We start from the raw sequence: 24,394 nt of genomic DNA on the forward strand, positions 1-24,394 counted from the left end.
CCGACTCTCAGCTTTCCTTCCAGGAGATCCCTTGCCTGTGCTCTAGCACACGGGCTCCCTCCTGCATTGGAGCCCCTACTGCACAGCCCGGGCTGTGGCCACTTTATTTCTTCCACCAACAGCTTCTGAGCCATCGCCATACTCTCAGAACCACTTGTGCCTCCCCTCCCACTCTGATATTCTGCATTTCTTCCTCTGTAGACATTCCTGTGTTTGACACAACTTTAGTGGGATCTCACTTCCGAGACAAGGAGATAACTGTGTGCTCCAGGCACCCTTCTGAGCCAGAGGCCCCTTAATCATCCACTTTGAGTGAGAACCCAAGTAAATAGAGGCATGGATGGATGGATGGCTCTCCATCTCAATCGATCAAACATAATCCTGGCATCACTGGCTAATTGGCTATGGTGCAATGAACTAGCAAATCATTTTTATAAGCTATAATCATTCAGTTGATCATGATATCACTCACGCAAGGTAGGAACAAAAGAAAAGCAGAGATTTAATGGGCTGGAGTCCGGGTAGAAGTGGTGCAACATGATGTCTGTGAGCCTCACCCAGATACAGCATCAGCGAGGAATTTTGTACCATCAGAGAAACCTCTCTGCCAGATCCCTGAATATCTTTCCGCAGAGCACCAGCCCCACAGGTGTTCATAGGTATCACGAGAAACCTCTGGCAACAAATGAGTTTGAGGACTACTGGGTGCAACAAAACCAAGCAGGCTTTTTCACTGAAGGACTTCTTAGAACCTTAACAGGACGATAAGAGTTGTAACACTTAAGGGTAGAATATAAAATGAAACATTTCCCAAACTCCTTTGTGCATAGAACCCTTTTGTCATTGGATATAAAGTTCCAAGGAACATGCTTTGGAAACCCTCCTTAAACCTATTTCTGCCGCAGAGACTATTTGCAGAAAGTAAGAAAGGAAAAGTCATGGAAAAAAAAAAAATAAAGCAGAGGGAAAATAAGGTATCTGTCCATAACCATTTACATCTATATCTGCAGCTGTACCATGTGTATATCTGTATCTCCCCCTAAATCTTCTCTGTTGACTTTCACACCATCCTCTCATCAAGACCTAAGCTCCCTGTGGCAGGTTCATGCTTCTGGAAAGCCTCCTCTGAGTGACTGCACTGTCTGTCTACCTGAGGAGACTTACAAATGCTACATTCCATATCTGACTTTGAGAATGTCAGAGCTAGAAATAAACATGGCTGTCACGTAGTTCAATAGCTTCTTGTATAGGAGAGAAAACCAAGAAGCAAAGAAGTTCAAGACTTGCCCAAGGTTACACAGCATATTAGGGGTGGATCTGGGATTAAAGTATCTGCCTGTCCACGATAGGAATCTACAGAGGTGTGTCAGTCAAAGGGCCAGTGGTTTGGCTTCCAGTTGCCTCTAAATGTCACTTTCCTTTCTCTGCACTCTCATAACTCTGAACATCAGGCCAGCAGCTGGTCTGGAACTCTTCTTACTGTCCTCAGAGGTCACAGATTAAGGCCTGGGCAGGTGGGACCCAGCCAGATGGGTCCTGTTTTGAAATCACTCCTGGGGCCTGGGATGGCCCCACAATGGCTGAGGAATATTTGAGCCTCTCCTCTGTCCATTGAGTCTTAGGGATCTGCCAAAGCAAACTGGAACCGCTGAAAGAGTCCCCTTATTTTTTATTTAAAAAATTCAAATTCTACTATCCTATGCAGCCTCAGCTCCTGTTTTAGGTTATAGAACAGAATTTTGAAATTTAGAGGAAGGAATGTGTGGGATTGTTCTCATTAGCATGCTTTGCAGAATAGTGGGATAGAAGACGTATAGAACTTCAAAGAGGTAGGGGTGCCCAGCCTTTTTTCTTCTCTACAATACATTGGAAGAAGAGGGTTGTCTTGGGCCACACGTTACAAATACAAACACTAATGGAAGCTGCTTGGCAAAAAAACAAACAAACAAAAAAAAATAGAAAGAAAGAAAAAAATGTCTGTGTATGTGCATACTTTTTGTGATATCTGACACCACAGAATAAGCAAAAAAAGTTCTCATGAAATCATCACGCAGCCTACTTCTGCAGGTTGGACAGACCTGAAAAGACTCTTGGAAATCATGTGGTCTGATTCTTTCATCTTGCAGGTGAGAAAACCCAGCTCAGCCTGGCTTCCGTATCAGGCGGCTGAGCTGTGTGGGGACCCAGTCCCTGAGGTTTTGTTCTGTTTCCCTCTCTCTTGAAGCCACATATTTAGAATTAGTTCTATTACCCTCCACCATCGAGGTTTAAATGTATTGGCTTTCTGTACCTTCCTCTGGAAGCACTTTAAAGAGAAATGGTACTAGTTTATGAGATTGAATTATTAGAAAATCAAGTATGTTCATTAAAGAAGGGAAGGGCAGTGGAGTGCGTTGATTTTTCTGGATATTACTATAAATCTTCACATATTGAGTTCAGTTGTAGCCTAGAAGTAACACATGTGCACATCTAGTGAACCTCTGTAAACCAAAAATACAAAATTACTTATCAGGTCCAAGTTAATTGAGGCAAAATTTCCCTAAAAATAAGATCTATTTGTGTGTATGTATAGCAAAACATGTGTATTTGTGTATATACATGTATGTATCAAAAGAAGAATACACATTCATACACACACCTGCATGTATGAATATATATGTCTATGTTGTTTAGAGCTCTGACTTGTTAAAAGGAATAAACCTTTTCTAGAAGAGACCCAGAGGTGTTTTTTTTCTTTTTTAAACCAACAGATTTCATTAGGAGACAGGGGAAAAGCCAATAATCTCTACATACTGTGTGTCTGTCCTGGAGGGTCAGTAGAAAAAAGATAATAAAAGGCAGAGCAAATAAATAGGAGAAAACAGAAGCTAAAGTGCTGAGAAACATTTTTTTTTTCCCTAAGAGCTCATTTTGGTAATCCTCGAGGAAAATAGAAAAGCACATGATCTGACAGGAAGGAGAAAGGGGAACCAGATGAAAATGAAACAATTGATTTAATTCAGTGAGAAATGGGAGGCAGGAGAGATGAAAGCATCTGCTGGAGGAGGAGGCGGGAAGGGCTGGAGCCCCAGGCCGAGCCGCTTTCAGTGGGACACAACCCAGCAGAGACAGAGAAGCACACAGTCAAGTTCTCCCTTTTCCATGTCGGTTCTTAGCTCTAGTAATAGGATCAGATTGGTCAAGTTTTGCTTTAAGACCCAGATGTCAGGGTATAAAAATCTTTCAGGTTATTTTTTTTTTAATCTTTTAAAAAAATTAATGCAAATCAAATAAGCATATCTGGTTCATTTCAGCTCCTTCACTGTCAACCCAGGGGGCAGAGGCTGCTTTGGTTTCTCAGCCTTCTCTTTGTCTGTGGTGAACAAGGTATAAAGGGATCTGTGGCACCGAACTTTAAACTTTACCCTATCCTTATTTTTCTTGATCTTGACAGACTTGGCATCCTTTCGCCTGGCTGTGAACAGAAAGTCCTTGATTTCCTCACTTTTCCAAGGCATGGTGACAAGGCACGTAGGAGGAAACACAGACCCCACACAGCAAGCTGCAAGAAGGGGGCAGGAAGGAAAAGCACTTCCGTGTTACTTTTTAACCTTTTGCTAAGTGGTAATAGGTTTTATTGCTTTTTCTATGCATTTCATTGATTTTTTTTTTTTTTTTTTTTTTTTTGGCCGGGGCTAGGTTTGAACCCGCCACCTCCGGCATATGGTACCAACGCCCTACTCCTTGAGCCACAGGCGCCGCCATTTCATTGATTTTTTTAAAATTAAATATTTTAAAAAGCAAGTTTTTGTCCATTTCCTTGAATAAATCTCTCAGACTCATGGAGTTCTGATGTTCACATATGGTGGCTTCCAAATACTCTGCTCCTGGAAAGAAGGTGAACCATGAGTAAACGCTAATCTCCAACCCGTGCAGCCAGGAAGCAGGAGCAGGCTGGATCTGCACTGCTGGGCACCACTTGCATGCAGGGTTGGGGGAGCTGCATGGAGCACCCCGAGACCATCCCACCAATTCCTCTTCATTTTTCAGAAGAGGCACTATGCATGCAGGATAATAAGGTATCTGGTTAAGAAGATGTCCAGCCTGAGCTTGCAAAGGTCCTGGAATGATCTGGGCTACTTCTAAGTGGTCCTTCTATTTCTTGCCTACCCTGGCCTCCACTCCTGCTTCATGACAGCAGCCAGGGCCATCTTCCTAAACATAATTAAGTTCAGCATTTCCTTGTTTTAAACTCTTCAACTGCTTCCCACTAACCATATTTTAAAATCCAAATTCTTTACTATAACATACAAGAAAGACATTAACTGTAGCAGATTTCCAAAGTTGGCTTTCTCCACTCTCTTGACCAACTTCTTTCTCTTGCCTTCTTTTGTTGAGACTGGAAGTTTTAAAAACAACTTGATTCCACCAGCTTTCCTTGGAGATAGGAGGAGCCATCTGCCAGAGCTCTGGCTGGTGAATTGTAAGCAGAATTGTGCTCATGGGCTTGGCAAATTCAGAAAATAAAAATACAGCACACCCAGTTTTAAGCAAATGTCACATAAATAATGAGTATTTTAAGTAAAAATATATCTCAAATATTGCATGGGCTATGCTCATATTAAAAAACTGTTGTTCATCTGAAACTCACATTTAACTGGGTATCTTGTGTTTTATCTGGCAACCCTATGTACTGGGGGAAATTTCCCTTCTGCTTCTTTTTTCTTCTTCTTGTCTGTAATATGGACATAATGTTTGGAGGTGTGGCAGCTGTTTTGTGACCATGAATTGAGGAGAATGTGGAATAGAAAAAAATATGTGCTAAGAAATACACATAATGTTCTTAGTAAAGTATCTCAGGAATGGAAAAAAAAATCCAATGTATTCGGTACTACTGCGAAACCAATTTATAATCACTCACACTTGCATATGAAAAATGAAAAACAACTATAGCCTAGGACGAATGAGGGAAGGGGAGAGAAGGGGAAGGAGAGGGGTGGGTTGACAGAGGGAGGGTTAGTAGGGGGAACACACCTATGGAGCACATTGCAAGTACAAGTTGGATCTATCAGGTGTAGAACACAAATGTCTTAATGCTTTAATTGGGTAAATGAGGTGAAGGCTATGTTGATTAGGAGGATGTAAGCACTATAGTTTGTACAAATAATCAACACATCAAATCCCAAAATGGCATAAATGTATTTATGATCTATGTATAAATGGCTTAATTTAAAAAAAAGAAATACACATAATGGAGTTGTTGGATATAACATGGTATTGCAGAAGATATCTACACTAGTGCTAAACTGCCCATCTAAGGTCCATATCTGGCTAAGTCACTGCGGAGAGGAGTTCTGTTGTTTTGCCCCTGATGTCCTGTGAGGGCAGGGATCTTATCCGTCTTGAATAGGCTGACTAGTACCTAACACAAAGCCAGCTACAGGGTTCCTTCAATAAACATTTGCTGAACAAACTTAAACAAGATACCGTTTAAGAAAAAAGCAAGTAATTAGCATATTTTCTTGTTCTTATATAAAATAGTGTTATTATTTAAATTGAGAAGGATATTTTTCCCTTTTGAACTAACTGGTAGCTATGGAAGGGTTATTGTTTGCAACATGAAACAAATCAATTTTTAAAATGCCTGGCAGTTTGGACTCTTAAGATTAGTGTTTTTCAAATTGTGGTTTGTAACCCATTAGTGGGCCATGAAATCAATTTAGTGGGTCGTGACCAGCATTAAATAAGAAGGAGGAGAAGGAGGAGACCAGTAGGAAGAAGAGGTAAAATGAAATTCTAAAACATCCTCATTGTAACTCTCCTTTGGGAAATAATAATGGCTTCTGATCTATATTTACGCGTGCATGTACACACATACATACACACAAACACACACACAGAGGTTTATGTGTCCTGTGTTGTGATGTAAAATGTATTTCTTACTGTGAATTACAGTAAAAACTAAACCAAACAAACAATAACAATAACAACAACAAAACACATAGAAATCCAGGCTGAAGATGAATATAGCTCATTTCAGATGTTTATATATGGAAATTACAATGGCCCAGTTCTGGTCCCTGAGACACCTCTCTTAGTCAGGTGACTTTGGGAGAAAAAGCAAAATTTGGACAGCATTTTGTGATTTATAAAACTCTCTTATACAAACAATATTACAAGGACCCCATGAAATTGATGCTGCCCCCAGTTGTAGCTATGTCTCTAATAATGGCAGCCACCAGCCACATGTAGCCAGTGAGTATTTGAAATGTGGCTGATGCCACCGAGAAACTCAATTAGTTATTTTATTTAATTTTAATTAACTTAAATTTTAAAAACTGACACTTGCTTGACTTAATTATCGGAAAAATACATTTGGAACAACTTGGATATGTGAGTCTAAGTTTTCAACTATATACAATTTTTTTTTTTTTTTTTTTTTTTTTTGCGACAAAGCCTCAAGCTGTCACCCTGGGTAGAATGCCGTGGCATCACAGCTCACACCAACCTCCAACTCCTGGGCTCAAGCAATTCTCCTGGTTCCACCTCCCAAGTAGCTGGGATTACAGGAGCCCACCACAACACCCAGCTATTTTTTGTTGCAGCCATCATTGTTGTTTGGTGGGTCTGGGCTGGATTCAAACCCGCCAGCTCAGGTGTATGTGGCTGGCACCTTAGCTGCTTGAGTCACAGGCGCCGAGCCAGCTATGTACAAATTTTATAAAATATAGATGAGATATTTCAGATGAAACTTTAGCTTCCAAATTGAAATATCCAGAGGGGCGGAGACAAGATGGCTGACTGAAGCCAGCTTTCCACAGAGGCTCCCATCCAGAAGGAGAGTTAAAGGACAGAAATTTAGCAAGTAACCTGGTGGATTAGAGCTGCACCAAGAGAGAAGGTTGAAGAACACACATCAACCCCACTGAGGCGAGCTGCGACCCCAAGGATACAAACAAAAGGTACAAATCCATCACCAAGCGGACAGGAGTCACCTCCCCCATGAGAATGGCTCAGAGTGCCCCACAAACAAATGAGCAGAGATCAAAGTTCCTCCCACTACACTCCACAGGAGAGACTCTCTAAAAACTGGACCTACCTCCCCTACTAGGGTGTCATGGCATTCTCCTGCCAGGCATAAAACAGTATAAAATGGTATATATTCTCTACCTGCAATTCTGAGCTCTGAGCACTCCCCTCCATTCAGCTGAGAGGGAACCATGCCAGAGCAGCGGTGCCCTGAGGCGCAGAGCAGCAGCTGCTTTTGGCAACAATAGGGTTCACTCTTGGATATTCCAAAGTCACACCCCCTGTCTCTCCTCCGAAGTCACACCCCCTATCTCTCTGGGCAAACAGAGGAGGCTGGGCATCTTCTCAGGTGACAACCACCATGGAACAGATCTGGGATGGAAAATCAGGCCCCATGAGTAAAGGGTTTGCCTGAGGCGGTACCGGCCTGGGTGGAACGCAGGGACTAGTAAATGCACACGCAGAGCTGGGAGATTCCCAGGGTGGGGCTGACCCAGAAGACCGCTTTACTGAGCCTAAGATGCACCCGGCCCTCAGGGGATCATCAGCCTATAAACAAAGGAAGGCAGGAGGCTGGAACTGACAGCTAAAGGTGCTGTGAATACAAACCTGCAGGAGCAAAGACAGGGCCTGAGACGCAGGTTCTGTGAACTCTAAACAGCTTCTCTTCTGCTGGGGAATTTAGCAGGGACAGAAACAAATTCCCACAAAGTTGTTCTGTTCTGTCAGTAACATCAATCAGGGGCAGGGCTGGAACGGAGTGAACACCACGCAGCCTTCATCAAGTGCCCAAGGTTGTCAGGCTGCATCTCCCCCTGCTGGATAGAGGCAGAGAGCAGCGGCCTGGCTGAGCAGACATAGATTTCCTTGTGATTCAGGTAGTTGCAAACCCCTGGAGTACCTGCTCATTGGAGGCAACTGGGTCACAGCCCCGCAGGGTTATCAGTGACTGGGTGTGACAGAGGTGCAAGGTGGGGAAGGAGGCATCAACCTTCCCAGACTAACCTATTTGCTGGATGGATCCTCCTGACTTCATGGAGCAACGGAGCAAGTCATATTGCAGTTGTCACCAAACCCCTGCGATCTAGTTGCCAGAGACCTTTTAAACTGTCCTACCTGAGACAGGTGCTGACTGAGACAATTGATTTGAATCTTTTGAACTGAGCCAATCACCCAAGGACTACCCAAGTGGTGCCCTGCGTGTGTGGTTGTAGGAAGGTTTGACTTTCCTTTTCCAATTGTTTCCTGTGGGGGGGTGGGGTGACTTAATTGCTGGTATCTCTCCACAGCTGAGACTTCAACCCAGAGTAACTGTTTCACTAGGGTCGGACAGAGACCAGCTGAAAACAAGACAGAACCACTTAGCCCCACCACACCACACAGGTCCCCAGTTTCTCAGGTGATAGCACTGTATGGGTCCTCAACAAAGCTCCAGGGGAAAATTCAAATGGTGTAAAATAATCATGGGGCAGAATCAGTGGAAAAACTCTAGTAATATGAATAACCAGAATAGATCAAACCCCCAAGAAAAGACATGGCAGATGTAACCGAAGATCCCATTCATAAACAGCTGGCCGAGATGTCAGAAATCGATGTCAGAAATTGAGATGCCAGAATTTGGATGGCAAACAAGATTAATAGAATGGAGGAAAATTTGGAATTAAAATTCGAGGAGCAATTCAAATGTCAGAAATTTGAGGAGAAATTAAAAAGTTGTGCCAAGAATTCAACGAATTTAAAGACAAAACCACCAAAGATTTTGACACACTGAAGCAAGAATTTGCAGCCCTCAAAGATCTGAAAAATATAGTAGAATCCCTCAATGGAACAAACAGAAGAAAGGATTTCCGACATTGATAACAAAGCTGTTGAACATTCACAAACACTCAAAGAGGAAGAGAAATGGAGAGCAAAAATGGATCATTCTCTCAGAGAGCTCTGGGATAATTCGGAGAAGGCTAATATCTGCCTCACTGGAATCCCTGAATGTAATGTAGTGGCTTCGCAAGGCACAGAGGCCCTTTTCCATGAAATTATAAAAGAGATTTTTCCAGACATGACAAGAGATTCTGAAATTCAGATAGCAGACAATTTCAGAACCCCAGCACAACTCAACCCGAATAAGACATCCCCCAGTCATATCATAATTAACTTTACCAAAGTTAATATGAAGGAGAAAATTCTGAAAGTAGCCAGACGTAAGAAATCCATTACCTACAAAGGGAAGACTATTAGAATAACCGCAGATCTCTCTGCTGAAACTTTTCAAGCCAGAAAAGGGTGGTCATTGACTTTTAATCTCCTAAAGCAAAATAACTTTCAACTCCAGATCCTGTATCCAGCTAAAATGAGTTTCATTTATGATGGAGAAATTAAATACTTTAATGACATTCATATGTTGAAGAAATTTGCCATAACCAAACCAGCTCTTCAGGATATTCTCAGACCTATCATTCAAAATGACCAACCCAATCCTCTACCACAAAAGTAAACTCACTCAGAAACTTGTGATCAAACTCCAACTTCCACAATGGCGAAAAGATTAACAATGTCCACTGGACTTTCGAAAAACTCGATACCCCAAATTTTACCAGACTTATGAGTATTCTCCATTAATGTGAATGGCTTAAAATGTCCTCTAAAGAGGCACAGGTTGGCTGACTGGATACAAAAACGCAGGCCAGATATTTGCTGCATACAAGAATCACATCTTACCTTAAAAGATAAATATAGACTCAGGGTGAAAGGATGATCATCCATATTTCAGGTAAATGGCAATCAGAAAAAAGCAGAAGTTGCAATTCCATTTGCAGACACAATAGGCTTTCAACCAACAAAAGTAAGGAAGGATAAGAATGGTCACTTCATATTTGTTAATGGTAATACTCAATATGATGAGATTTCAATTATTAATATTTATGCACCCAAGCAGAATGCACCTCAATTTATAAGAAAAACTCTACAGACATGAGCAACTTGATTTCCTCCAGTTCCATAATAGTCAGAGATTTCAACACTCTTTTGGCATTGTTGGATATATCCCAGTAAGAAGCTGAGTAAAGAAATTTTAGATTTAAACCTAACCATTCAACATTTGGATTTAGCAGACATCTACAGAACATTTCATCCCACCAAAACTGAATACACATACTTCTCATCAGCCCACGGAACACACTCCAAAATCGATCACATCTTCAGTCACAAGTCTAACTTTAGTAAATTTAAAGGAGTAGAAATTATTCCTTGCATCTTCTCGAACCAGCATGGAATAAAAGTTAAACTCAGTAACAACAGGAATATGCATACTCATAGAAAAACATGGAAGTTAAATAACCTTATGCTGAATGATAGCTGGGTCAGAGATGAGATTAAGAAGGAAATTGCCAAATTTTGGGAATTTTGGGTCAGAAGAGATCAAACTTTCACTCTTCGCAGATGATATGATTGTATATCTGGAAAACACCAGGGATTCTACTACAAAACTCTTAGAATTGATCAAAGAATACAGCAGTGTCTCAGGTTACAAAATCAACATTCATAAATCGGTAGCCTTTATATATACCAACAATAGTCTAGCTGAAAAAACAGTTAAGAACTCTATTCCATTCACAGTAGTGCCAAAGAAGATGAAATATTTGGGAGTTTACCTAACAAAGGACGCGAAAGATATAAAGAGAACTATGAAACTCTAAGAAAAGAAATAGCTGAAAATGTTAACAAATGGAAAAACATACCATGCTCATGGCTGGGAAGAATTAACATTGTTAAAATTTCCATACTACCCAAAGCAATATATAATTTTAATGCAATCCCTATTAAAGTTCCACTGTCATACTTTAAAGATCTTGAAAAAATACTACTTCATTTTATATAAAATGAGAAAAAAACCTCAAATAGCCAAGACATTACTCAGAAATAAAAACAAGGCAGGAGGAATCACGCTACCGGACCTCTCTATATATAATAATATAATATAAATTGATAGTGATCAAAACAGCATGGTACTGGCACAAAAACAGAGAGGTAGATGTATGGAACAGAATAGAGAACCAAGAGATGAACCCAGCTACTTACCATTATTTGATCTTTGACAAGTCCATCAAAAACATTCAATGGGGAAAAGATTCCCTATTTAATAAATGGTGCTAGGAGAACTGGCTGGCAACCTGTAGAAGACTGAAACTGGACCCACACCTTTCACCATTAACTAAGATAGACTTCCACTGGATTAAAGATTTAAACTTAAGACATGAAACTATAAAAATACTAGAAGAGAATGGAGGGAAAACCCTTGAAGAAATCTGTCTGGGCGAGTATTTTATGCAGAGGACCCCCTGGGCAATTGAAGCAGCTTCAAAATACACTACTGGGACCTGATCAAACTAAAAAGCTTCTGCACAGCCAAGGACCCAGTAAGTAAACCAAGCAAACAGCCCTCAGAATGGAAGAAGTTATTTGCGGGTTATGTCTCTGACAAAGTTTAATAACCAGAATCCACAGAGAACTCAAACGTAAAAGCAAGAAAAGAACAAGTGATCCCATCGCAGGCTGGGCAAGGGACTTGAAGAGAAACTTCTCTGAAGAAGACAGGCACACGGCCTACAGACATATGAAAAAATGCTCATCATCCTTAATCATCAGAGAAATGCAAATCAAAACTACTTTGAGATATCATCTAACTCCAGTAAGATTAGCCCACATCACAAAATCCCAGGACCAGAGATGTTGGCATGGATGGGGAGAAAATAGAACACTTCTACACTGCTGGTGGGAATGCAAATTAATACATTCCTTTTGGAAAGATGTTTGGAGAACACTTAGAGATCTAAAAATAGATCTGCCATTCAATCCTATAATTCCTCTACGAGGCATATACCCAGAAGACCAAAAATCACATTATAACAAAGATATTTGTACTAGAATGTTTATTGCAGCCCAATTCATAATTGCTAAGTCATGGAAAAAGCCCAGGTGCCCATCGATCCACAAATGGATTAATAAATTGTGGTATATGTACACCATGGAATATTATGCAGCCTTAAAGAAAGATGGAGACTTTACCTCTTTCATGTTTACATGGATGGAGCTGGAACATATTCTTCTTAGTAAAGTATCTCAAGAATGGATGAAAAAGTATCCAATGTACTCAGCCATACTATGAAACTAATGTATATGAAAGCTATAACCCAATTACAACCTAAGAATATGGGGAAGGGGAAGAGGGAGGAGAGGGAGAGGGGAGGATGGGCAGAGGGAGGGTGATTGGTGGGATTACACCTGCGGTGCATCTTACAAGGGTACATGTGAAACTTAGTAAATGTAGAATATAAATGTCTTAACACAATAACTAAGAAAATGCCAGGAAGGCTATGTTAACCAATGTGATGAAAATGTGTCAAACGGTCTATAAAACCAGTGTATGGTGCCCCATGATCTCATTAATGTACACAGCTATGATTTAATAAAAAAAATTGAAATACCCATTAAAATACATATGGGATTTCAAAGCATTAGTACAGAAAAGTAATATTTGTAATGTTTCGTGAATATATTTTATATTAAATACATGTGCAAATGAGAATATTGGATTTATTGGGTTAAATAAAATACATTATTGAAATTAAATTTACTTGTTTCTTCTTATTTCTTATAATGTGGTTTCTGAAACATCCACAAAGACATTTGGTTCAAATGCTATTTCCTTTAGACAGTACTGCTAGTAGCTGTTGTGCCCTGGGTCACTAGATAAGTAAGTGTGTCAAGCACTACTTTAATAACCCGTGGCTCTTTCTGCTTAACTACAAGCCTCCAAGGCTTCACTGTTTTTATCTTTAAAAACAGAGAGTAAACTAGAGGGTGATGATGTCTACTATTTTATGAGTGCCTACTATGTCCAGACCACAAAGTTAACAGTTTAAAATTTGGAATAACCCTGTAAAGTAGTTATAAGATTATTATACCCACTTTTTAGATTAAAAAACTGAGGCTCAGTAATAGTCATTAACTTTCCTGTCCAAGTTAGGGAAGACTGAGGGGCCCAGGCCCCAGAAGGTCCACAAGAAGATAACTAGATAGTTAGGGCTGTTCCTTGGACTTCAGCCCTTACAAAAGGGACGGGGCTCTGTTTGGGAGGTAGCAGGTAGCTGTTATCTCTACAATCTCATTAGATTCATTTCCTTTGGGAAATAAGACAGCCTGATCATATTGCTAATTCCAACACCTTATGGCAGAAATCTCTAACCTCCACAGTCCTTGAATATCTAGATAAGTCTCAAGAAAGCAACTTTGCATCTGAAAAACTTTCAACCAGAAAATTGAAATTTGAACTTCATTACTAGGGGAACTTATTTAAAGATTTACTTGCAAAGTGAGACTAAATTTTAATATTAGCCTTCAAATTTAGCGGCAAATCATACTTTTCCAGAGAAATTATTTTTCTTTTGTTATATTGTTTATACTCATTAGACACAATTTAGAAAAGAAATGGTAAGAGGAAAAATGTATTTATAGTCCTGCTACTCAAACATTCTATTTTGTTTCCATTTTTGTTTTTCTACACGCATAGAATTTTTTAAAAAATTATGATTCCATTAAATATACTTTTTTATGGTCTCAAGGGTATATGTGAAACTTAGTAAATGTGGAATGTAAATGTCTTAGCACAATAACTAAGAAAATGCCAGGAAGGCTATGTTAATCAGTGTGATGAAAATGTGTCAAATGGTCTATGAAACTAGTGTATGGTGCCCCATGATCACATTAATGTACACAGCTATGATTTAATAAAAAAAATAAATTAATTAAAAAAATAAATAAATATACTTTTTTTTACTTGGTCTTTCACTTAACATTATATCATAAGCATTTTCTATGTTTTTATATAGGATTTGCAAGCATGTTTATAAATACTCAAATACCATCCAACAACTGGACATCACATTTAGTCTATTTCTTTAGCTTAGAAAATTTCGTTGTTTCTAATTTTTTGCTATTGTTGATAACATTTCCCTCCTGCTTCTGCGAATATTACATTCATTTGATACATGTCCACCAACCTATATCCAAAACCTTAAACTGTATATATTCGTTGATACAACAATCTTGTCTAGGGATTTGCTTTAAAGAAAAAGATTTATTTACAAAGACTTGTTTGCAAAGTCTTTCACCATTACTTATGTGAGTAAATATTTAGAAATGGTAAATGTTCAACAGAGAAGATTAGTTAAGCAAAGTGTGGTGTAATCACACAAGAAAGTACTTCATAGAGCCATTAAAAATATTGTCTGGAAGAATAGGTGAGGATTATTAAATATTAACAGCAATGGCTTTTTTGTTGAGTATGAGGCACTGTGCTCATACATATTTGGGTGTAATTTAATCTTTTAACAACCTATGTGTTTGATATTATTATTATCTCTTTCTCTTAGATGAGGAAACAAGTTTAGAGGGTTAGGTGACTCTCAAGACCACACAGCTGGTCATTGAATAAGCAATGAAATCAAGGCATAAACCCTGGTGGTCTGTCTCCAGGGCCTACATCTTTAACCACCACGCTGCACGAAGACCTGGGATGTTCACAATGTATCGTTAGATACAAAAGGCAGTTACCAAACAGCATGGATGGTGTGACCTCAGTTTAGCAAGATGTAAGAAACACATGCATATGTGTATGGAAAATGAAAACATTGAGAAGATTCACCAAAATGTTAAATGGATAACTCTGGGTGGTAGAATAGTTTTCTTGATACTATTTTGAATTTTCCAAAACACCTTCCTGTCTCTATGCATTTGGCTGTTTTACATACTTCATAAAAATGGAATCGTACAGACAGAAAGCAGAATAGAGGTTACCAGGGGCTGAGGGAGGGGATTAATGGGGAATTCTTGTTTAATAGCTATACAGTTTTGGTTTGAGAAAGTGAAAACATTTTAGAATTGGACCATGGTGATAGTTGTACAACACTGTGGATATACTTCATGCTATAAACCCCCCTCTTGAAGCAGAGAGCAGCCCTCACGAGACCTTAGCAGTGCCTTGATCTTGGACTTTGAAGCCTCTAGAATTATGAGAAATTAATTTCTATTCATAAATTACCTGATCCCAGGTGTTTTTATTTATTTCAGATTAATATGAGGGTGCAAATGACTAGGTTATATGGTTTGCATTTGTTAGGTAAGGTCCCTGAAGTGGTTGTGTTTTGCACCCAGGAGGTGTGCCATATTCCCTTACCTTGTACCCATTAGGTGAGAGCACACTGATGTCCCTCCCTCCTCTGTTCACCCCTCCCCTTCCTTTTCCCCTCCTCCCCCCCACCCCTTTAGGCATTTTATTGTAGCAGCAAAATGGATTAAGACACCGCCCAAATCCTTCGGGCTAAGCTATGGTCTTATTCCTGCATTTGCCGTGTTGCTTCTGACATTTACCTCGTAATAATGGAGTTACCCGTGCCTGTGTCCCTCAGGAAACAGCTTCATCACTTGAAAGCAGGGGTGGGCTCTTGTCATTTGCATACATTCAATGCCTAGCACAGAGAAGGATCTCAATATTGCTTAACAGAACTGAACTCTTGATTTACATTAACTCACTGCTTACCAACCAGGCTTTATGTTTTGTCTATCAGTAATGCATGGCAGTGCCTGTTTGACTGCAGTGCTGTCTGAGCCAGTGCAGACAATGGGAATTATATTTGGGAACTGGGAATTATATTTGTTGCTTCAATTTGCATGTCTTTAATTACTAGTGAGGTTGAGTCATTTCCCCATATGTTCTTTAATTAGTTGTTCCTCCTCTTTTGTGAATTGTCTGTTCATTTCTTTTGTGCAATTATCTGTTGGTAGCTTAGTGTTTTTCTCAATGATTTGTGAAAATTTCTTAAAACCAGGCTATTAACCCTTTATCTATTATATTTGCTAAAAGAAATCATTCCTATTCTTTACCATTTAATTTTGTTTTTAATGTAAAGAGTTTGAACACTTTCATGCTATCAAATCTTACACATAAAGTTTACCAATTTGCCTTTTTATATTTATGAACTTGAGGGCTCTATAATGGCTTTTCATTGTATTATTTTCCTCATGTGCAATAACATGTGATAAGAATAATCACTTTAAAGGCAAGTCCTTGTTTTATGGATCTTTGGCTAGAAATTTTAAGCATAATTATATTCATAGAAATCATTAAGTAGGGAAAAAAAAAAAAGGAAAGGAAAGAACAACAGAAATCCTAAATGAAGTCACTGAATCTCTGTTGTAAATTAAGCCTTCCTTAGGACTCTCTTAGCTATTAAAACTAGGGAGAAAAAAAAGCCCTAAATTTCAAGGAAGATCTAAATTATGAAGCAATAGAAGGAAGTTTAGGATAGACCTTGAAAACTGTCAGCCCTTCAGAGCATGTTGATTGTTCATAGATGGGTTTTTATCTGACCCAAATCTTTTTTTTTTTTATGGTCATAGATCATATGCATAAATGGTCATAGATGGTCATAGATCATGAATACATTTATGCATATGTGGGGTACAATGTGTTGATTTTTGTATACAATCTGACGTGCTTACATTAAACCAATCAACATAGCTTTTGCCTCATTTACTTGATTATTGTGTTAAGACATTTATGTTTTACACTTGACAGATTTGACTTGTACCTTTGCAATATGCTCCATAGGTGTGGCCCCGCCTTTTACCTTCCCTCTATCAAACCTCCCCCCTCCTCTCCCTTTCCTTTCCATTTCTCCCCTTCATCCTGGGCTATAGTTGTGTTCCACCTGTCATAAGAAAGTATGAGTAAATATAAGTTGGTTTCATAGAAGTACTGAGAATATTGGATACTTTTCCCTCCATTCTTGAGATGCTTTACTCAGGAGAATACGTTCTAGGTCCTTCCATGTAAACATAAAAAAGGTAAAGTCATCATCTTTTTTAAGGCTGCATAGTATTCCATGGTATACATACATAATCTTGATCAGAATTGACTTTTGTTTTTTATTTTTTTCAGATCAATATGATGGTACAAATGATTAGGTTACATTGTTTGCATTTCTAAGGTAAACTTCAAGTTGTAGTTAGGCCTTTATCCAGGGGATAGGCTGTATACCCTTACCCTGTGTCATGAGAGCTTACCAATCCTCCTCCCTCTCCTCTTTCCCCTCCTCACTTGAATATACTTGTGATTTTCTCTAGTGTGGGTGTGTAGTTGTTTTTCTATTGGTTTCATATTAGTATTGAGTACACTGGACACTTGCTTTTCCATTTTTGTGATACTTTACCAAGAATAATGTTCTTCAACTCCATCCAGGTAGATACAAAAGATGTAAAGTCTCCATCTTTTTATGGCTAATTTGTATTCTATGGTATACATATACCACTGTTTATTAATCCCATGAGTTGACGGGCACTTGGTTTGCTTAAGCATCTTGGGAATTACAAATTGAGCTTCAATAAACCTTCCAGTGCAAAATGTCCTTGTAATAAAATGATTTTTTTTTCTTCTGGGTAGATACTTGATAATAGAATTGTGGGATCAAATGGAAGGTCTACTTTTAGCTCTACATTTCTTTCCATAGAAGCTATACTAGTTTTCAGTCCCATCAGCAGTGTAAAAGTGTTCGCTTTTCTCCATATCCACACCAGCACTTGCAGTTATGGGATTTTGAGATGTGGGCTATTGTCACTGGGGTTAGGTGATATCTCAGGGTGGTTTTGGTTTGCATTTCTCTGGTGTTCAGGGATGTTGAGCATTTTTTCATGTGTTTGTTGGACATTAATCTGTCTTCTTCAGAGAGGTTTCTGTTCATGTCGCTTACCCACCTATAAATGGGATTGTTTGCTCTTTTCTTGATTAATTTCTCTGTAGATTCTAGTATCGGTACTTTGTCCGATTCATAGCCTGCAAATGTCTTCTCTCATTCTGAAGATTGTCTGTTTGCTTTAGTTGTTGTACCCTTGGTTGTGCAAAAGGTTTTAGCTTGACCATGTCCTATTTATTTATTTTTGGTGATGCTGCATTGCAAAGGGAATCTTCTTCATAAATTCTTTTCCCAGGCCAATTTTGTCAAAAGTTTTTCCCACACTTTCTTCTAGGATTTTTATTGTTTTGTGTCTTAAATTTAAATGTTTTATCCAGTGGGACTTGGTTTTTATCAATGGTGACAGCTGTGGGTCCAGTTTTATATTTCTACATGTGACTAACCAGTTCTCCAAGCACCATTTATTAAATAGAAATTCTTTTCCTCCGTACTTGGAAAACCCCAGGAGCTCAACCACAAGGCTCCTGGAAGTGCTCAAGGAATACAGTAACGTTTTGGGATACAAAAATCAATATCCACAAATCAGAAGCCTTCAAATATTTCAATAACAGTCAAGCTGAGAATCAAATTAAATACACAATACCCTTCACAGTAGCTTCAAAGAAAATGAAATGACTGGAAATACACCTAAGAAAGGTTGTGAAGGATCTCTATAAAGAGAACTAGGAAACCCTGAGAAAAGAAATAGCAGAAGATGTTAACAAAGGGAAGAACATACCATGCTTGTGGCTGGGAAGAATCAACATCGTTATAATGTCCATTCTACTCAAAGCAATCAACAAATTTAATGCAATCCTTATAAAAGCACCAATTTCATACTTTGAAGAACTTAAAAAATAGTATTTTGTTTTGTGTGGAATCAGAAAAAAAAAACACAAATAACCAAATCAATTAAAAAAAAAAAGAGAGAGAACAAATCTGGAGATATCATGTTACCCAGACTTACCCAGGTTATACTACAAGACTACAGTGATCAAAACAGAATGGTACTGGCACAAAAATAGAGATATAGATCTGTGGAATAGAATAGAGAACTTAGAGATGAATCTAGCCACATATTGCCATCTGATCATTGATAAACCAAAGAAAAGCATTGACTTTTAAATTTGGATTAATCTTCAATGCTTAAAAGTTAGAACACAACAATCACCTGGACATCTGGATGATATCTGGGTGGGATGGGGGAAAGATCTGGGAACCCTGTTTTGTTTTTTTGTGTGTGGCAATGCTTGGCTGGCTTTGATCATTTAAGCATCTGCTCTAAGTGGGTAAACTTAGATGGCTATGTCCCTCCAGTTTCTCACAGTCCCTAAATTCCCTAGTACCCTGTTACTGATGATGAGGGTCAGTAGTCATTTTTCATCTTAGCTTTGCCCCACTTTACTCAATTACTTTACCTACTGTGGTGGACATTGAGTTTTGGTTGGGGATACCCAGCCAGGCTGCTATAATCTGCTGGATAATCTCACCAATCATGGGGCTATGGGGATTACATTTAAATTTAGTTCTTCTAAACTAGGAGCAATAGATCTGTATTTGACCTGTCCATATAGGTGAAAATTGCTGTTCACTCTCCACCCCATCCTTGCTTTGGATATAATGAATATGGAATATAATTTATATTGACTTCAATTCTGAAATTCTATAACTAAAGCCTAGCCAAAGGAGCAGGTGGCAAAATGACCCCTATTGCAGGAGCTGAAAGATACAGCAGGTACCATGTATTTTACATCCTACTGGCTACAGGCAATGATGGTAAATAAATAGGAGGATGCTCCAAATTTCTTTGAAAAGTAGGATGCTTTGAGTGGCAAATGTCAGAAGTGGCAAAAGTCCAAAGATTGTTCAGTGGTTTAGAACTAAAGAAAAATAAAAAGGCAATTGTTAACTATTTCTGACTACAATTTAGAAAAAAAAAATGATGGTGAGAAAAAAGAAAACATGTTTCAGGCTGCTATAGATATAATCTTGTAAAGCAAGAAGCTACCTGAAATGCCAGGCTAAAAGATCCCAACATAGGAGAGGCTGAATTTGGCATCTTAGGTAGCTGTACCTCCAACTGAGCTGTATCCCCATCTGAGATGGTCAAAATGGGCCCTGAGCAGAACTTATCACCAACACTTTGTACCTGTGGTGGTGCAACTGGTACCCAGCATGGCCTACCTGGGAGATACTGCAGCCTAGGTAGTTACTGTCCTAGTGCTCTAGATGCTGGGCATGTGTGTCAAATACTGGCTCTACTATTAATTGCTGTGTGATTTGGCTGTAGGATAAGGGATAGAGCTTCTCTATAGCACCTCTGAGATAGGGACAGTGAGAGGACCCTGTTACAGAACTGTAGGGAAGGTTCATAGAGGAAACCCATGTCAAAGTGCGTAGCTCTGGCATTAGCAAGGACTCAGTAACTGTTCACTTTCATTATCTTTGTCATCATAATCATTACTATGGCAAACAAGACTGTCCTAGAGAATTGTGTTACTGTCAAGAGAACTTTCAATGATGAGTGATACAAGAAATGCAGAGCAACCAGTCCTCAAGGTCATAGTCTCTAGAAAGGAACCTGAATGGTGACAGGTAAGGCAAGGGAAACAGAAAGGAGGACACTGCGGTTTCATAGACTTGCTCTAATTTAAATATCAAGAAGTCTTTCATTAGGTAGCTAAGGATTCTTAGCCTAGAGGACCCCTTTTCCAGGGCTTCAGAAGTTATTATGAAGAAATTTTAAATTTGACTAGGGATTTTAGTGGGGCCTATGAGAACTATCTAGGTCTCACTTAAACTGGGAAGTGACATTCAATTGGAAGTGACATTCAACTTAGGGGTTTTTGATTAATATTCTACCTGTACAGGTATATATTGATGACATTTCCTAGATTTCTCCATGTTTATTACTAGGCCTCAAGGGACATGAGGTAGCCTCTATTTGGAGTTTATAAGCTTCCACTGCTTAGTCTATGTCATAAGCTATAAATATCTCTCCTCTAGACAATTTGTAGTAAATTGCATTTATATATTTTGATTTCTTTCTCTTTTCAATACTAACCAGTTAAATAAAACATTTTACTGAAATTCTTTGGTTTTATTACCTCTTTTCTATAATGTTTCATAAAGCATATGGTCTAGTTCCATGGATAGAAACATTTGTTACATAAAGATGTAATAAAGTTATATATTTTGTTCTCCCAGTGCTGAATAGGTCTTAAGTGGGTACATGTTCAGTGATGGATTGCTGATTAAAAAAAAAAAAACAAACAAATGCAACAATATTTCTTGTTTTTTTGAAGAAAAGGAAAGAGAAGTTTATTAATTTTGCTGGCAAATGAGGAGGCTGTCAGACTCCTGTCTCAAAAATACCAGCATCCCCCTTCTGAACAAAAGCACAGAACTTTGAAAGGTTCTGATTAATCTCCTAATCTCATTTATGGCTAAGACAATCTTGAGGCCTCTGGCTAGATTCATTCCATCTTCAACTAAGATAATCTTGTGACCTCTACTCAGATGAATACCATCATTTAAGGGACTATCACCCCCAAACTGAAACCTTTCCTCTAAATTCTGTTCCTATGAAGCCCAGAGCATGTCATCAAAAACAGCACATTTGGAAAAACTATGACAAACTGAAAGTACTCGATTCTCAGGACAGAAATAGTCATGAAAAATGTAGGTATTTCCTGCCCACTGAGGACTTCGACACACTCTTGGAGAACTATTTCTGGCATCATTTCAGATCCTCAGGGTTCAGAGCTTGGAGTTCACCAATTTCAGGCTGTAGGGCTTTTAGCAAGAGATGTGAAATCACTCACCAGACTAAGAATGAGTTGGAAAGGTAGGTGCAGGTGGGCATGAGACAAAACTCCAAACCAAGGGTTCCCAGGTGGATTTATTCTACTTCATCTGAAACATTCATGAATAGGTCAAGAAATAGATTTTAAACACCTCCTAAATATAGTATTATATTGAGTGAAGAAAGGGATGTTTATAAAGGTGTGCATATATATCCTCATTGTCTTTAGAAAACATATTATATGGTGGAAAGGCAGGTCATAGCTGTCAAATAATAATAATGATGATGACGATGATGACGGAGGCTGGGATTTTAGGTTATAGGTTAAGGGTGCACATTTATATGTGTCCAGTCTCCCACCCCTTCTCTTCTGAACTGATCCCAGGGGTCTGAACTTGTACTCACGTGCTCTTCTGAAGCCTTGACAAAGGGATCCTCTAGGCCAAGAATCCTTAGCCCCTTTAAACTCATTAAAGGTCAGCCAAGCGTGTCTACCCTATGCCCCTTACTTGGCTCTTTTTATTTCAAAAACTCTTCTGGGTGCTGGAAAAGACTGACATCATCTAAATTTGGCCTGAAAAGTTCTTCCCTTTTTTCTGGAATCATTAAACACTGCATGATCGTTGCTAATCAAGAACTTATCATTTCTTCATTTTCAAACATTATTTGTTTGTGGCATATGCTATCATGCTTGAGATCTCCCACAAAATCAGAGCACCTTAGACCTAGGAAGGACTCTTAGAACTGGAAATGTCTTATTCCAAGTTGACACAGTCCTGCCCATCTCAGGGTTATTCCTGAGTTCAATAACTTCTCTGCTTCTCCCAGGAGCTTTTTGGACTCTTAGTTCTGCCTATACTATGAAGCCCAAACTCTTTAGTTTGGCACAATATTGTCTTTACATCTCCTGGCCCTACAGGTTTGCTCTGTGACTCACGTCCCTCAACCCCCAAGACTAGTCTAGCTGACGGTGCCATTCTTCTAAAGGCCACCAAGTCTTTCTACACAACGTGCTCTCTGCCTTCCTTTCTTCCTGCCCAGAAATCTCCTATTATCCTATGAGGCGCATTCCAGGGTCACCTCCCCTGGGATGACATTTCCAACTTCCTAAAGCAAATTTGGTCTTTTTCTCCTTTCCTAGAGCCGTAAATTTGTGTATAATATTTTCTAAAAAGTAGTGCATCATTATCACTGTGTACCTATGTTTCCAGCTAGTCCATGTTCTCACCAAGGATAGGGATGACAATTTATTCATTCAGTACTCATTTGTTAATTTTCTGCAATATTTTTCTATTCCTGACACATAGTAGATGCCTATCAGTAACTCCTGAATTGAATTGAAAAGGAATGTAGGCTTAGAAACGTGAAATAATCTATCAATTGCTATACTAGGTCAAATGGACAGTTTCCTGCCTGTAAACACTACCACACACATGCCCAGGTGGGCAGGCGAACTTTCTAGCCAATATGTGTCCAGTACCCAACACACCTTAAAGGGTTCAGACAGGTCTGCCCAGATGTGAAGGAAAAGAGAGTTCCTGAAAAGTTGGATACACTTCAGTGCTTGCTCCCTAACATGGTTTAGATAGCCCCCCACTGAACAACCACTTTTTTGGAATCTGTGTGTTGAAGGAGACTCATCTTATGGCTCAGGGCTCTTGCTCGGTAGGTGATTTTGGAGATTTAAGGTTACATCCAAGGCTGTTTGTTAAAATTTTAGAGAGCCAAGTGGTCAAACACCTTGGGATCATGGATAACTGTGTAGGAAGGATGAACTAGGTAGGAGAAACATCTCCAAACGCCTGGCCAATACATGCTCACTGGCTGAATGGTGTATTGCTGACAAATAATGGAGACCCCCAGAGTTATGACACAATTTTTAATATGGTCAGCTTTCTTATCTTTGTTGTCTCTCCACTTTTTTAATATTTGCCATCAACAGTTAATGAGGTTCTATATCTTCATTTGAGGGGTATATTTCTGTTAATTTATCACCTTTGCTCCCTTGAGAAATGTGTTTCAGGGAGACATGGATGAATTATTATAAAGCATATTTATTTAGCATAATCTAATTATTGCCACATTCAGTAAAGGCAAATGAATAAATCATAAATGAAGAGTAATGATGGTGGGGTTGTTGTTCGCGTGTTCCTAGTGTGTGTGTGTTAGTTGGTAAAACACATTCTCTTGACATGGCTTGGGATTCCAGGTAGGATATTTGGGCAGAGACACTTTGACCTGCTTTGTCCAATATAGTAGCCCCAACCTACATGTGGCTATCCAACATTTGACATATGCTTGTCCAAATTGAGATATGTTAGAAGTGTATTATGTACACCGGATTCAGAAGACTTGGTTTACTTTGAAAAATATAAAATGTCTCATTAGTATTACTATTTTTTGAAATGGGGTCTTACTATGTTGCCCAGGCTAGACTCTTGAGCTCAAGGGATCTTCCCATCTCATCTGGGACTATAGGCATGTGCCACCAAACCCAGCTAGATATCTCATCATATGAAAGTAGTTTTGAAGTTTCTTAAAATGTTAAGCATGTAGTTAACATACACCTAACAATCCTATTTCTAGGTAGCTACCCAAGAGCAGTGAAAACATATGTCTAGCTGGGCATAGTGGCTCATGTCTATAATTCCAACACTTTGGGAAGCTGGGGCAGGAAGATTACTTGAAGCAAGGAGCTCAAGACCAGCCTGGGCAACATAGTGAGACCTCCCTTCTACACAAAATTAAAAAGTATTATTGGGCATGGTGGTGTACACTTGTAGTCCCACATATTGGC

The 24,394-nt window shown here is 39.1% G+C and overlaps 2 protein-coding genes across 2 annotated transcripts in view; both read right to left on the bottom strand.

The window, feature by feature from the left end:
• LOC128584280 (ALK tyrosine kinase receptor-like) overlaps positions 1–24,394 on the bottom strand; it is a 635,794-nt gene that overhangs the window by 232,651 nt on the left and 378,749 nt on the right. The gene's annotated exons all lie outside the window — the stretch shown is intronic.
• Positions 3,285–3,497, bottom strand: LOC128584641 (60S ribosomal protein L38-like). The gene has a single exon (XM_053589710.1). It carries the CDS (start codon positions 3,495–3,497, stop codon positions 3,285–3,287), a length of 213 nt encoding a protein of 70 aa, XP_053445685.1.

Source organism: Nycticebus coucang, chromosome 4, assembly GCF_027406575.1.
Source record: "Nycticebus coucang isolate mNycCou1 chromosome 4, mNycCou1.pri, whole genome shotgun sequence".
In the NCBI taxonomy this organism is placed as follows: Eukaryota; Metazoa; Chordata; class Mammalia; order Primates; family Lorisidae; genus Nycticebus; species Nycticebus coucang.